At 50.0% G+C, this 14,038-nt stretch overlaps 1 protein-coding gene across 1 annotated transcript in view; it reads right to left on the bottom strand.

The window, feature by feature from the left end:
- Positions 1 to 44: 44 nt before the first annotated feature.
- Positions 45 to 14,038, bottom strand: part of lama5 (laminin, alpha 5) — a 53,212-nt gene continuing 39,218 nt past the window's right edge. The window contains exons 38-80 of the mRNA XM_029505779.1: positions 13,791 to 13,952; positions 13,382 to 13,489; positions 13,214 to 13,297; positions 12,727 to 12,957; positions 12,542 to 12,655; positions 12,327 to 12,457; positions 11,968 to 12,048; positions 11,499 to 11,713; positions 11,315 to 11,415; positions 10,985 to 11,168; positions 10,735 to 10,878; positions 10,494 to 10,645; positions 10,304 to 10,414; positions 9,879 to 9,990; positions 9,472 to 9,645; positions 8,947 to 9,143; positions 8,749 to 8,865; positions 8,251 to 8,405; positions 8,040 to 8,169; positions 7,840 to 7,942; positions 7,656 to 7,769; positions 7,381 to 7,563; positions 6,956 to 7,098; positions 6,672 to 6,851; positions 6,428 to 6,567; positions 6,063 to 6,222; positions 5,842 to 5,975; positions 5,570 to 5,735; positions 5,038 to 5,172; positions 4,804 to 4,955; positions 4,586 to 4,718; positions 4,351 to 4,494; positions 4,131 to 4,261; positions 3,896 to 4,060; positions 3,571 to 3,703; positions 3,310 to 3,464; positions 3,004 to 3,196; positions 2,782 to 2,919; positions 1,551 to 1,710; positions 1,343 to 1,473; positions 1,154 to 1,247; positions 963 to 1,082; positions 45 to 583 (exon numbers count right to left, since the gene is read on the bottom strand). Coding sequence (XP_029361639.1) covers positions 435 to 583; positions 963 to 1,082; positions 1,154 to 1,247; positions 1,343 to 1,473; positions 1,551 to 1,710; positions 2,782 to 2,919; positions 3,004 to 3,196; positions 3,310 to 3,464; positions 3,571 to 3,703; positions 3,896 to 4,060; positions 4,131 to 4,261; positions 4,351 to 4,494; positions 4,586 to 4,718; positions 4,804 to 4,955; positions 5,038 to 5,172; positions 5,570 to 5,735; positions 5,842 to 5,975; positions 6,063 to 6,222; positions 6,428 to 6,567; positions 6,672 to 6,851; positions 6,956 to 7,098; positions 7,381 to 7,563; positions 7,656 to 7,769; positions 7,840 to 7,942; positions 8,040 to 8,169; positions 8,251 to 8,405; positions 8,749 to 8,865; positions 8,947 to 9,143; positions 9,472 to 9,645; positions 9,879 to 9,990; positions 10,304 to 10,414; positions 10,494 to 10,645; positions 10,735 to 10,878; positions 10,985 to 11,168; positions 11,315 to 11,415; positions 11,499 to 11,713; positions 11,968 to 12,048; positions 12,327 to 12,457; positions 12,542 to 12,655; positions 12,727 to 12,957; positions 13,214 to 13,297; positions 13,382 to 13,489; positions 13,791 to 13,952 — 6,159 coding nt within the window. The 3' untranslated portion in view covers positions 45 to 434. The remainder of the gene's footprint in view (positions 584 to 962; positions 1,083 to 1,153; positions 1,248 to 1,342; positions 1,474 to 1,550; positions 1,711 to 2,781; positions 2,920 to 3,003; positions 3,197 to 3,309; positions 3,465 to 3,570; positions 3,704 to 3,895; positions 4,061 to 4,130; positions 4,262 to 4,350; positions 4,495 to 4,585; positions 4,719 to 4,803; positions 4,956 to 5,037; positions 5,173 to 5,569; positions 5,736 to 5,841; positions 5,976 to 6,062; positions 6,223 to 6,427; positions 6,568 to 6,671; positions 6,852 to 6,955; positions 7,099 to 7,380; positions 7,564 to 7,655; positions 7,770 to 7,839; positions 7,943 to 8,039; positions 8,170 to 8,250; positions 8,406 to 8,748; positions 8,866 to 8,946; positions 9,144 to 9,471; positions 9,646 to 9,878; positions 9,991 to 10,303; positions 10,415 to 10,493; positions 10,646 to 10,734; positions 10,879 to 10,984; positions 11,169 to 11,314; positions 11,416 to 11,498; positions 11,714 to 11,967; positions 12,049 to 12,326; positions 12,458 to 12,541; positions 12,656 to 12,726; positions 12,958 to 13,213; positions 13,298 to 13,381; positions 13,490 to 13,790; positions 13,953 to 14,038) is intronic.

The raw sequence follows: 14,038 nt of genomic DNA, 5'->3' as shown, positions 1-14,038 counted from the left end.
TACGACTCGGTAGGAATCGCTGACGTTCTGCTGTAGATGCACAGTACACATCTGTTCCTGAACTGGAGCAGACTGCAGAAAGATCAGTTATAATTTAGTTTAGTTTTTTTTTAATCATCACCATGAAAAAGAAAAGCAAGAATTTCAGGCCACGCTGCCTTTATTTACAATATACTACACATTTTCTAATGGATTTGTGATTGGAGATGATATTTTGTATCAGTGCAGCTCTGCGTGCAGACAGTTGTCACTGCTGCAGCACCCTGTAGCACAACGAAACAACCGGCTGACAAACAGGAAAATATAAAATATACATTTTTCTGAAAATAGACAATAAATATTAATATATATTTTAAATTAGCTACAGTAACAGGACGCCCACCACCAGTAATTTGTAGTTGGGGAATGTGAGGATAAGACTTGGCGTGCTGGGTTTACATGTGTGGGCAGCCCTGCGTCCCCACTGCGCCGCCAACGGCGAGCGGCTTGGACAACATGACGGGCCGGTGGTTGATTGTCGCCCGGCGGACGCAGCCGTGGAACGATGGCAGTCCGGCAGGAAGAGCGGGAACTGTGACGCCATCTGGGGGAAGGTGAAGAACTTTCAACACCAAATCTATGTGTTCGGAAATTTCTTTAGCTCGTTAAGTTAAACTTATTTTATCAATATTTTATCAATACAATCAACAGCTGCAATGTCAAAGAAAACAATTGTATTCAAAAAGAATATTCGATCAGAATAAAGTTGGACTTTTTTGACAAAAATGTCAAACTTTGGGGGAAAAAAGTTTTGAGTTTTTAAAATAAACTGAAATATTAAATGTACATGAAATGAGGAAAGATGTAATTTAGTTTATAAATCAAAACTCATCAAAAAACTTTGTCAGCTTCATCAACTCAACAGGTGGGATTGCTGATTGTGGCCGACACAGGTGTGTGTTTTTGTGTGTCTGTGTGCTCACCAGGTGCCCCTCCCAGGTAAAGGGTCTCCTTGGCCCCTGCAGAGCGGCTCTGTTTGGGGCCGACGGTGTGTTCGCTGGCTGCGTCCACGTGGAGCTGCAGGACGTTGTTCTTCTTCACCACTGGAGACACACAACAGATGTTACAACAACACAAACGCACACATTCTCAGCACCTGTGGACGTGAACTCACCTGTGATTGTGTGCCAACGTCCGTTACACAAAGGTTCCTCAGGAGTGAAGGATGTGGAGAATTCACCTTTACCACTGTTGACTGAGACGGTCACCTACACACACAGACACACATCAATCAGGACTGGTTGAAGCTTAATAGAGACAAAACTCCACCATCCTCATGAAACTCTTTCATTTTGAAAGTCACCTCTCCTTGCTTGAGGACCAAACTCAGGTGGTGGTCAGGTGACATCCCAGCATGCAACAGCAGCCCAGAGTCTGAGACGGGTCGAAGCTCCAGCTGGATCTCCAGATCCCGACCCAGAACCAAGGACTCGTCTGCAGGGATGGAGTCCGTCAGCACATGGCAGGAACGTAAAGAATGTACACCGACCAACAGAGACGGCGGTACGTACCGATGGCCAGGTGGCCTCCCCGTCCGGGGAAGTAGGCTCCAGGCTGCAGGGCGTTCTGGAAGCAGGGCACCGCCCCCTGGCTGTAGGAGGGGCTTCCTGCGGGGGCCTCGTTCAGTATCAGGTCTCTGACGCAGCCGACGAAGCCGCCGACGCCCGGGGCCTACAGTTCATGACATCACACTTCATGAAGGCTGCGCCTTGGTTTGGTGGCATCAGTATAAAATACGAGACCAACATTCTGACTGAATTTCACAGAACACGATTAAACTGAACGTGGACGCTGCCGCTTTGATTTCCAAAAAGAGGACACTCTGCCCAGCCTCGAGATCCTAAAATTTAGTTTACTCAAATGCTCAATTATCCAGTGAAAAACGGAAACCTGGACATTTTCATGAATTTATAAAACGCGCCCAGACAGGGCGTGAAAAGTGGACATGTCCCGGCCAAAGAGGGCGTTCGGTCAAAGTGGTGGATTCGTTATAATCCAAAAAAGTGTCACACTGTGTTTAATAAAGTGAAACTCTTTAGGTTTCTTAACTGGAACAGCAAAACAACCGACCGCTCTATTTTAGCTTCTCATTCTCGGACAGTACCGTATTTTGCGGATTATAAGGCGCCATATCAGTGAACGGGTATATTTTCATACATAAGGCGCATGATAAAGCAGAAAGCGAAGCACAGTACGTACTAGCGTCACAAAAAGCGGTGGAGCTCAGCGTACTGCGTTCTGTTCTCTGATTGGTTTAACGCTGCCAGAGACAGCAAACACCTGAAGTTAGTGTGACGGTGGAACAACGTTGTCTCCCAACATTGGATTATAATTGGATTATGACGTGGATTTGAAAATCGGGTTTACGTTAAAAACCTAACGTTGGCTTGACGTCTAACTACAGTAAGATAACACTGACTAAATGTTGGATGGTTACCTAACGTCTGACGTTCAGCTTATATCCAACCAACGACCAACGTTAACACAACGTCCCTGTGTCGGCTCAGAATGCTCCGACAATCCATCAAGTGGAGCGACTTCGTCACTTCCCAAAGTCGCACATAAAATTGGTTTGAGGTCAGTAAGCACAACAAGAATTCATACTTAAGGCGCACTGCTGATTTTTGAGAAAATGTATGGATTTTAAGTGCGGCTTAAAGTGCAAAAAATACAGATGATCAGAATAAACTTTGAAGCTGGATGGAAACTTTGTGTGTATAACATGAAGCCTGGTTGTGTTACCATGAGCGAGGGTGGGGCCCCGCCAACATATAAGGGTCCGGCGAGTCGAGTCCTGTCCCCTGCAGGGATCCTTTTAGACTGAGTGTTGATCCCGTCCACGATCAGATTCAGCTTGTCCCCTTCGCGCTTTATGAACGCCTTCAGTGACAGAAAAGGAAATGAAATGAGCTGAACCAGATCTGGAGCGAACCAGAACCAGATCCTCGCAGGCCGCCATCTCACCGTGTGCCACTGCTCGTCGTTGTACTTCTTGCGGCTGCGCAGGCTGACCTTCCTCTTTCCTCCGTCCAGCAGGAGCAGCAGGTGACCGTCGGACACGCTCAGTGACATCACGGTGCCGCTGCGGTGCCCGCCAGCCGCACGAAGCACCAAACCGTCAGAGGAGTTGATCCTCACCGACATGGAGATGTGAGGCCTGCGGGCAGAGAGCAGTTCTGTCTTTATTTATTCCCTGTTCGTGCTCCATTTTGGTCTCCACCGTCCCCTGAGACTGAACAACTGAGAGTGGCGGTAAAAATGGTTACTCACGTGGAGCTGAGCGAGCTGGGAAGAGAGTCGTATCTCTGGTAGCTGTGGGCGGAGCCACTGAAGTGTGTCGCTCCAGCCTCCTGGTCCGACAGCTCGCCCTGACACGATTCCCTGGTGTTGCGGCTGCGTGACCCCGACGGCTTCTTGTGCTTCCCCTGAGAGGACGAGAGTGTGCTGTCCATCACGAGGCCCCGGTGACTTCAGCTGTTTGTTTGATTGTGTGTGTGTGTGTGTGTGTGTGTGTGTCTTTGTGTTGTCTACCTTCGGTTTGTTGCTTTGTTTCGGCTGCACAGCGACGATCTGCTGGGGCTTTTTGGCGGCGGGACAGTCCATCGGCACGTTGACGTTTTCTTTCGCTTTTAGCAGATTGAAAACCATCTGAGGACTCGTTTCCCTGACAAGGAGACAGACATTTACACATCAGTGTCTTCCAGCTCCAAACCACTTCCTGTCCAGATGGGTGACATTTCTTCCACGCCTTTTTAAAACTTTTACTAAATATAAAAACAACCTGGTTGACCTCAGTTTGTTATATTTAGCTGCATGTTACATGGCTCCTTTTAGGAGATTTACCCCCCCGTCTCACCTCTTGATGAAAACGTTGCTGATACATCCGGTGAGGTTACTGAGTGTTTGGTCGGGTGTCCCTCCCAGGAACGTGTTGCCCGGCGAAGACGTCCCACGTGTACGGCTGTCCAACCGGATGCCCTCCTTGGCTTTCTCCAGCACGTCATCCATGTACAGACGCAGCCTGCGGGGGTGGGGTGGGGGGGTCAGGTGAGGTTGTCTACAACATGCTTTTATTGGATGGTGTCAGTTACCCGTTGTTGTTGCTGTAGATGGAGACGTAGTGGCTGTTGTCGTCGTTGTACGTCTTCTGCGTCCTGATCTCGCTGTTGCCGGCTCTCACCACCACGTGGCCGTCGTGCAAAAACACCTGACACACTCCTTCCTGTGCACGGACAACGAGAGCGAGTTAGGAGGCAAACCAAAGCAGAACAGAAGGAAGCGCTGTGAAGGAATCTGAAGCTCCTATCCGACCCGATCGTGGTGGTAGAACATCAGTCCCTCCTTCTGGTTGGTCCTGAAGCTGAAGCTGGCGTAGAAGTTGTCCCTCAGACTGGGGATGTTTGTCAGACCCAGATCTAGATAACTCTGACCAGAGAAGTAACCCTCACGAACCACCTGCACGAACACACAGCACTCAGGTATCAACGTGTCAGTTTGTCTTTACTCATAAAACTGAAACTGGAACAGTGAAGAGAGATGATCCTACCAGCAGGTCGCTGTCGCAGCTGAAGCTGACGCCGGAGCTCTTCATCCTCTTCAGGTCGATGTGGGAGTTCTCCGCCTTGATGTTACGGAAACAGCCCTTCAGGGAGCCCTGAGCGTGAAACCGGGACTTCAGCCTGAGGAGAGACGCCATCAGAACGAGGATTATCTCAGGAGTTACAGAGGTACATAAAAAATAATAATTCAAAAAACTGAACCGACTTCTCGGGCATCTTGTCCTGCGGGACTCCACCCAGGAAGTAGCTGCCGCTGAAGGGGGGGATGGAGTCGGTGAACATGTGGGTGTAAAGACTGACGCGGTTGTTTCTCACCACGATGCGGTTCGGGACGGTACGCAGGATGATAATCTCCAGCTGTGTAGTTGACAAATGAAGAGTCAGAACGAAGAGAAAACCGTCAGGAAGGAGCGGCCGCAGACGGGCACGGCACACTTACGGCTTTGGAGTTGGCGTCGCTGATCTTCAGGAAGTCGGACATCGGCTCTTTGGGCTCCAGCTCCACCAGATTATCACCAAAGTCGTAGAAAACCTTCAGTCGGCCGTTCAGCACCGCCAGACACAGGAACTGGTTCTGATTGGAGGACACAGAGAAAAAAGTCTGAGCATTTCCTGCTTCTTTGGCCGGATTAGACTGAAGGTTTGACTCTGATTCATTTATCTGAAGGTTGGACAGCAGTCCATAATAGAATCAAATGATGAACAATATCTATATTTATAAAAAGAAACTAGGTGCAACTTAAGGTGAGATTCATTCATTCATTCATTTATTTGGTTATCTAATGAATGAATGAAACATTTATCGGGCTAAATTATTCTTATGACTGATTCCAGAATGATGAGTTAAGCGATGAAAAGTGATTCTGAATAAATGCTGGAAAAACCTAAATGAAAAAGCAAGCAGGCAAACAAATGAACGAGTGAATGATGGTCAGTCAGTGTTGTGACAGGATGAGGGAGTGAGCGCTCACCTGGTTTTGCAGCAGCAGCAGGATTCCTTTGTGGGAGATCAGTTTCACTTCCTGTTCAAAGCGCTGCATGTTAGGTGCTTTGTCGGTAAACGTGATCTCGGCGTAGCCGGTCCCGTCGAAGTACGCCGCGTCGTTCACCCAGGCCTGAGTCAGCACCGGCTTGGACCTGTTTTTATTCCACAGGAGTCACACAGCAGAAAAGGGGGAGAAAAGGGAAACGGATGAGGAAAATATTCCTCCTGTTGTGACGGAGGGAAAGAAAAGGCGCCGACCTGCCGCATGGTTTCTCCTCCGTGGTGTTCAGATGGAAGATGTTCTCGAAGTTGTACAGACTGAGCACCTCCTCGTTCAGCGTGTCCAGCTCGATGCAGCCCTTAAAGTTGGGCAGGGCGAGCTGGGCCGGAGGCTGAAAGGGCAGAAGGACACGAACATGAGACGACCTTCGTTCACACCAACACATCTGACAACAGACGCCATCACAGGCCACGCCCACCTTGAAGCTGCTGGGGTATCCGCCTACGAAGAAGACGGTGTCCTCGGTCAGCAGGTTGAGCAGGCCCTGATCTCCTCCGGCCTCCACGTGGGCTTTGGTGACTCTCTGGTCGCCCTCGGAGGCCTCAGAGGACATGGACATGTGACCGTACTGCAGGATCCTGCAGCAGACAGACACACAACCAGCTGAGGACACGCATGGACGCACAAAGATCTCACAGAAGCATTTAAAGCAACATTTGACAATTTTACAATAAAACACAAATGGAAAGAAAAAAAAGCAGAATATTGACAGTCTGCAGCATTTCCACTCTTATTTGTTTTATTTTATATTATTGTGTGTGTATGTGTGTGTGCGTGTTGTACCTCTCCAGCACAACACTGTTGAAGTTTCCGTTACTCTTGACGTCTTCTGGCATCTCCACCTCAGCCGTATCTCCTCCGACTTTAAAGTACCAGCGCAGCCGCTTCCCGTCCAGCGTCATTCCCAGGAAGTCCTTACTGGACTGCAAACACACACAGACACAGTGAGGGACTACAAAAGTACACACAGGTCAGAACAAGCCTGAGCCGGGCCTCTGTGTCGCCATGGTGATGTGGGGACGCTTACATCCTTGTTGCCGAGGTAGAAGACGAACTGCTGGGCAGCGTTGCCTTGACGTCTCGACCTCGCCGTCTCCGGCAGAGTGATGTAGAGCTTCAGGGAGGTGTAGGCGGCGAGGTCGGCCAGGTTGGACGGCGTGCGGACCTGGACACCGGACGCCCCGTTAAACTTCACCGGGACGCTCACCTGGACCAGAACAGAGGTGGAAGAGGCAGGAGAGGAAGCGTGAGAGGATTGATGTTGACCCCTTTTGTGTGTTTTCCTCTTTCCTTTCCTTCCCGTTTCGTCACCTTGCTGGCGGCGTTGCGCGCCTGCTGGATGAGCTGCCGGATGCGGTCGATGTTCTCGGAGATGTTCGGCATCTGGATGGAGTGATTCTGAAGCTTATCCAACTTGGTGAGCAGCGTCGGGATGGTGCTGCCCAGCTCGTGTACTGCAGAGGAGACAGACGTTGAACGTTTAAAGATCAGAAGAGCGCCACCTGCTGATTACATCTGCGATAATTAACGAACAGAATCAACAGTTCAGTTCATTAACAGTATTTTTAGTAAATATTTTAAACTGAGACTAAAAAGCTAATAAAAGCTGGTGGGAAAGAATATTTGGCTTTAAAGCTGCCTGAGTGAATCAGTCTAATTTGTCCGCTGGCCTTCCTGGTTATTGAAACCAGAACTATATTTAGAGGAGGAGGCGGAGCTACAATGGCGGTTCCTACCGGTCTTGTTGGCCTCCATCAGCGCCTTGTTGATGTCGTCGTTGGTGACGTTGGCGTCTCCGTACGTCTCCTTCCATTGGTCCAGCTGCTCCTTGATGGGGCGCAGGGCGTCGTTGACCTGTGTGGCCGTGGTGTTCGCCAAACCCGCCGCTCGCTTCGCCTCGTCAATGTCCTGGCTCACGTCTGTATGTCGAGCAGGAAAACGGATGAACATCATTGAGTTCAGTCAATTTAACCAACACACTGTCGTTTGTGTGTGTGTGTGTGTTGCGTACTTGTGGTGGCGTTGAGGTTGTTCTGAATCGCCTCCAGGTCTTTCATCACTTGGACCTTTTTGGTTTTGGCGTCTTGCAGTCTTTGCTGAGCGTCCTCCAGCTGCGGCTTCAGGTCTGTGTGGCAGAAAAACACGTTCAACACAAAAAGCACTTCATCGGAGCACGATGATGTCACAACGGTTACCATCGTTGAGTTCGTCGCTGAGCTTTTCGACTTCATCCATCAGCTCCACGCTGTGGTTCCTCAGGGACTGTGCGATCTGGCCCAGGTTCTGGTCCTTAACGTTCTAAACGCACAACACAAATACAACAACCAATAATCTACCAGCAGCTTTACTTGAGTTTATGCGTGAGCTCAAACAGGTTTCAGAATAAAGGCTGAACCTCCACAGCGGCGTTGGCGGCCTTGTCAGCCATCTTGGCGGCCTCCTCTGCCTCTTTGATACTGTTGATTATGTTGTTGTAGGCTTGTGTCACATCCACAATCCCATCCTTCTTCGTTTCTGCGACCAAACTGCCGACAAACAAGAACAACAGTCTGACGTCACTGACCAGACGAGCGTTGTCACGGCGGCGTTCAGCGGCGGCTCAGTACCTGGACAGGTTCATGGCTAACTGGTTCAGCAGCTCAGCATGCCGCTCCGCCGCCTCCACCAGCGGGATCTTGGACTCCACCTGAGCCGAGTTCTGCACTTTCTTTGCCAACGGCGTCCTGGCGCCGTCCAGCTGGGCCGCCAGCCGCTCATACTCCTGTCGATCACACGTTTGAGATGAGAGGGACGTTTTACACTGCAGCAGCATCAGTCCATGAAATAAGTTTTAAATCACCAACAACAAGAGAAATAAATGAAGAATTCGATTTTAAGGCGACTTTGTTGGTTTTATTTGGCAGATGTTAGCCGTTTTATTTACTCCTGCGGTTCAGGACGGGGCGGCCCGGTGGCCCAGTGGTTAGCACTCTTTTGGCACCTGAACTTTGAACCGACCTCCTCAGCTGATGAGGACCATCGTTTGAGACCTGATCCCATGTGGTCTCTGAGGATCTGGATCTGAATGAGACCCATCTTCCTCATCGACATCCTCGATGTCTCACCTCGATGGCGTCGGGCAGCATAGACTGAAGGTCGCTGACTTGGGCCACGTCATCTTCAGCCATGTTTAACTGCTCCATCACTTCCTTCTGTTTGGACAGCAGGTCCTCCATCTTCCTCTGGGGGGGGCAGAGTCAGTGTGTGGTCAACATCACCTCCTTCTCCTTCCTCCTACCTCATCATGACGGCTCCTCGCTCACCTGGACGTCCTCCAGAACTTTCTCGTTGATGTTGTTGATCTCGGCCGCCCTCGCTGTGGCGTTGACGGCTTCGTTCAGGGCGTCTCGCAGGTCCATCATCTCCGAGTGCAAGCGGGACAGGCGGTCTCTGATGGCCTGGACCGCGTCCTGGTTCTCCCCCTGACGGCTCACCAGCTCCTTGGTGATGCGATCGAGCACTAAGAGGAGGAAGAGACAACAGAGTCGGGTTTGAAGGACGAGGCTGCTAATGTTTCAATGAATTATACAGCAAAGCTGACAAATGGAAAATATACAACAAACACTTTGGACACAAAAAATGCTGCTCAGTCAAAATAATAAAAATGTTCCAACAGATTAAAAATCACAGCTCATGAAATCTCTATTTACCGGGCGTTTCCTTCAGTTCCAACAAAACTGTGGGACTCTAAAGACCTGGAGACCTGATCCTGGATCTGATCTCCGTGTAAATGAACTACTGTTGGCTCGACTAAAGTGTGTGACACAAAGAAGCTGAACAGATTTTACGTTTCTCAGCCTCCGTCTTCTCCTTGTCGGCCAGTTTCTTCGCTCCCACGAAGCTCCGGTGTCTCATCTCCCTGAGCATGGCCTGAACCTCCCGCAGCTTCCTCTCCCTCTCCTCGTCATCTTGCTCCGCCTCCGTGTCGTTCAGCGCCGACCTGTTCGCCATCAGCAGGACGTCTGAGGGAAAACAGGAGCGTCACAATTTAATCAGTTCGTCTGAAAGACACCGGCTGTGAAAATGGGAGAGATTTTGTTTTTGGATCTTTTCACCGTTTATTTACGCCACCTTCATATTTATCTGATCTACACTTTTTTAGAATTAGAAAACATTTGGAGAAGTCATTTATAATTTCTTTTATGATCTGGAGCGTTGTGCTGTATTGTGCTGGTTTGTGTTTGTGTGTGCGTACTGCGGATATCTGCCGACAGGTTGTTGATGACCGTGAACAGATCCTTCGCTCTCTGGTGTGTGTTGGTGGTTCTGTCCCACAGAGTGCCCACCCTGTTTGTCATTGCTGCCGCCTGACAACAACCACAACATTCAATACAACACAACACAAACAAACAATACACAAAGATTCCTGATTGTGCCGTTACAGTGAATGTGTCTGTGATGAACTCTTTTGGGACATTTTCTTGTCTTTCCTCCGAGAATTTTAAGTTTTTATGGAGGAAATATTGTTTGTCCTAAAATCAGACAATCAAAACACAAAATACTTGAAGGAAGTTTAACAGACACATGAAGATAAACTTTAATTCAGTGAATTCTTTATTTACACAGAAACTACAGATGATTCATGTGTTTATTCCTGTGTGTGTCTGTGTGTGTCCACACCTTGTCCTGCAGCTCATCGATGTCGTCGTTGATGTTTGTGATCTCAGCATCCAACATGTCGGCCCGACTCCGGCTCTCATCCAGGGAGCTGTTGTAGTTTTCTATGGCACGCTGGAGTCATGGGAAAATGAGTTCATGAGTGTGTGTGTCTGTGCGCCTGTGTGTGTCTGTGTGCGTGTGTCTCACTCACAGCCACTTCCTCCATGGACTTGTTGAGGTTGTCGAGCTGAGCCCAGGCCATGGAGCTGGCGTTCAGGCTGCTCAGCTGATTGGCCGCTGACAGGAAGTCGGCATTCATCTTGTCCAGATCCTCCAACAGGACGATGACACAGCTGTCGCACACTGCACACACCACAAACACTTTATTTCCCTCCTGCAGCACAGCAACTGTTGGGAAACAACACACACGTGTGTCTGTTTGTGTTACTTACCTTCACAGTGCAAACCGCCGTGCTGGTTCTCCACCGCCACGCTGTGTTTGTGTGTGCAGACGTCACACTGTTTCCCCGTCATCCCGTCAGGACAGCGACACTCTCCGGTCCGCGGGTCGCAGCGACCCCCCCGGCACTGACACTCTGAGGGGGGAGGGAAACGGACAGCACAACAGGTGTGTTGATTTTAGTTCTTTGTGCAGCTTTGTCAGTCACTGAATGTGTCTCCACCGGTGTTGCGTTCACTTACTCTTGCAGCCGTCCGGCCCGTAGTCCCAGAACCCGGGGGCACACTGTCTGCAGTTGGGCCCGTTGACGCCGGGCTGGCAGGCGCACTGACCGCTCTGAGGGTCACACGGCTGGACGAGCGCCGCCGACGCCTCGCAGTCACAGCGGCGGCAGCCCGAGCACGAGTCGAAGCCGAAGGAGCCGTCCTGAAGGACAAACGGACAAAAAGCTTCAGGCGGAGACACAAACAGGAGACAGATGGACTTCCTGGATCTCTAATTCTGTCATCATCATTTTTATTTTTGCACTTTCCCTCAAACTCTTCATTAAAAACAGAAACATTTCCTCCGACCTCACAGCGGTCGCATCTCGGTCCGCTCACTCCCGGCTTGCAGCGACACCGTCCGGTTTGTGGGTCACATGACTCAGTACCACACTGGGAACAGTCACATCCTGAGACGGAAACACACACACAGGTGTCATCAGCAGCCTGAACCCCCCCTCTGGTTGAACTCCACATGACGGCTAGAACTCACTTGTGCAGTTTTTGGCGTGGATGGCGTCGCCGTGGTAACCGGGGGCGCAGACGTCGCAGCGGGGTCCGGCTGTGTCGTGCATGCAGCTCAGACACTCGCCGGTCAGCGGGTGACAGTCGGTGAACAGCATGTTGGGGTCCGTGTTGCCATGGCAGTGGCACGGCTGACACCTGCTGCCCAGCACCATGGGGTTGCCGTAGAAACCGGGGGCGCATCTGCACAAGACGACGACGTAAATTCAATTAAATCTCAATGAAAGAGGTCATATAAATAAATATTATTCATATTAATTAGCGACAGAACGAACATCGTAACACTCTTGATGTCGGCTGGTCTGAACGGTATGAAAACGATGTGATGAAAAACATTTTGCATCTACAGAAAAATTTCGTGAAGTATCGTGAAGAAGTTTATTTGCAAAAACTGTGAAATATTTCAGTTTCTGTCTCACAGTATTTGGGTGTTTTACCTCTCGCAGTGCGGTCCAGCGTATCCCGGCATACACAGACACTGCATCCTCTCGTTCTTCTGCACACAACCTTCAGCAAAGCTGCAGACACACAACAAACGCACAAACACAACTGACATCTTCATCTTTTAATCTGAAGTTTAATAGAATTTTTTATTTTTTTTTATTAAATTTCCCTTGAATTTTTTGGTTATTTTTATCTTATCGTCCTCTAATAGAATTTTCATTTTAGTGTTGTCGTTGTTGTGCACCTGTGGAAGTGTGTGTGTGTGTGTGATTTTTTTGGTTGATTGATTAATTGAGTGAAGTGCTGATCAGATATTGGTAGATCCTGATGAGAGGAAGAGACAGACACTGACTTGTTGGAGGGGACTCTCAGAGGACAGGGACAGCTGGAGCAGGACACCGCCTGTCCGTCCAGGCTGTTGTTGCCAAGGAAACCACCCTGACACTTCTCGCAGTGGTCGCCGGCGGTGTTGTGCTGACAGTTCTGACGGAGCAGACAGACAGACAGAGACCGACCCGTGAAGATGACAAAATGAACAGAAACAGAAGCCAGATCATCGATCCTCACCAGGCAGATCCCCGACCCGTCCTGACAGCGGTCCGAGTGTCCGTTACAGTTACAGGGGACACACTTCCCCAGAAACAGGCCGATGGTGTCTCTGTAGTAACCAGGAGCACATTTCTGCAGGAAGGGAGCATAAATTCATTTTGTTTCACAGTTTCCCAAAGACGACAAAAGAAACGGCTCCTCACCTGACACGAGTCTCCCAGGTAGTTGGCGGGACACATGCAGATCTCCACGTTGTTGGCATGGCGACCGGTGGGAAGGCTCTCGGCGCCCTCCAGGACGGCGCCACGCAGCGACACGGAGTGGGCCGACTGGGAGTGGAGCGCCCGGATCTGTAGGGACTCCAGACCGACCAGGACCATCATCAGTTCTTCACGAGACACAGAGTTCCCCGTCTGAGCGTGACGGAAACTTCCCTGAGAGGAGGAAGAGGAAGATCGACTTCACTTCTTGTTTTGATTTACTTATTTCTTTGTTTGTTATTTGGATCAGCTTCATCGCTTGTTGTTGAGCCGTAAACAAATAAAACCTAATGAGGATAAATGTGTAAATAAACCTGAAGGTGAACAGACATTTCTAAGGTCCCGCGTGGTGAAAGTGAGTTTATTCTGATCTACGCTCATATTCAAACTGTGGCATGTGGACGGCGGTCTGGGTGAGTCAGGACTTTACCTCCACCATGTGGACGATTCCCAGGTGAGGCTCCTCAGGTGAGGTGTACTCTCTCTCCATGAAGACCAGCGTCATCTGGTTCCCCTAAACCGCCACAGAGAGACGTCAGAGATCAGTCTGTTCATGCAGGCATGTTGAAGTGAATGGGAAACTGCCCTGTGTGTGTACCTTGAGGATGATGTCCGGTCTGGAAGCTTCTGCAGGCAGAGTCAACACGTCTCCTCTCATGGTCTGCGTGTGGAGCCGGTACCTCAGGTAACCTCCGTAGGACGACACCTGGAGGACCGACGGATGTTAAATATTAAAACCTTTAATCTGACTCAGCGTGTTTGATCCGGGAACAGATAAACCAGCTGTGTGTCTGCAGGTTCTGGCAGATCGGAGGATTTAAATTGAAGCGTGGGCTCAGACGGATGCTGAGACAAAACACTGATCTGTATCCAAACCGCCGTCTGAGCCTCCAGATCAGAGATGAGGGCGACACTTGACAGACTTATGCAAGCTTGTGTGTGTTGTTGTGTCTTTGTGCTACTTTGTGTTGTCTCTTTCTTTACACAGCCTGAGCTCCAGCCTTCACCTTATCTCCCAGGTAAGTCCTCGGGGCGTGCCAGTGAAGATCCTGGTACACGTCAGGAACGTCGCTGAGATCCGCCTCCACCAGGTCCTGACCCGGGTAGACCGCCACCGGCACTTCCTGCCTGTCTGCTCCCAGCAGCACCCAGCCCTCCATGTCCATGATCTGCCACCGGACAGAGGAATGACACCAATAAAACACTGAGTCACATGACTGACATGAAGAAAAGCCGGGAACAAATCCCAGTTCAA

Source organism: Echeneis naucrates, chromosome 7, assembly GCF_900963305.1.
Source record: "Echeneis naucrates chromosome 7, fEcheNa1.1, whole genome shotgun sequence".
Lineage (NCBI taxonomy): Eukaryota > Metazoa > Chordata > Actinopteri > Carangiformes > Echeneidae > Echeneis > Echeneis naucrates.
This window is presented reverse-complemented; position numbering and strand designations above follow the sequence as displayed.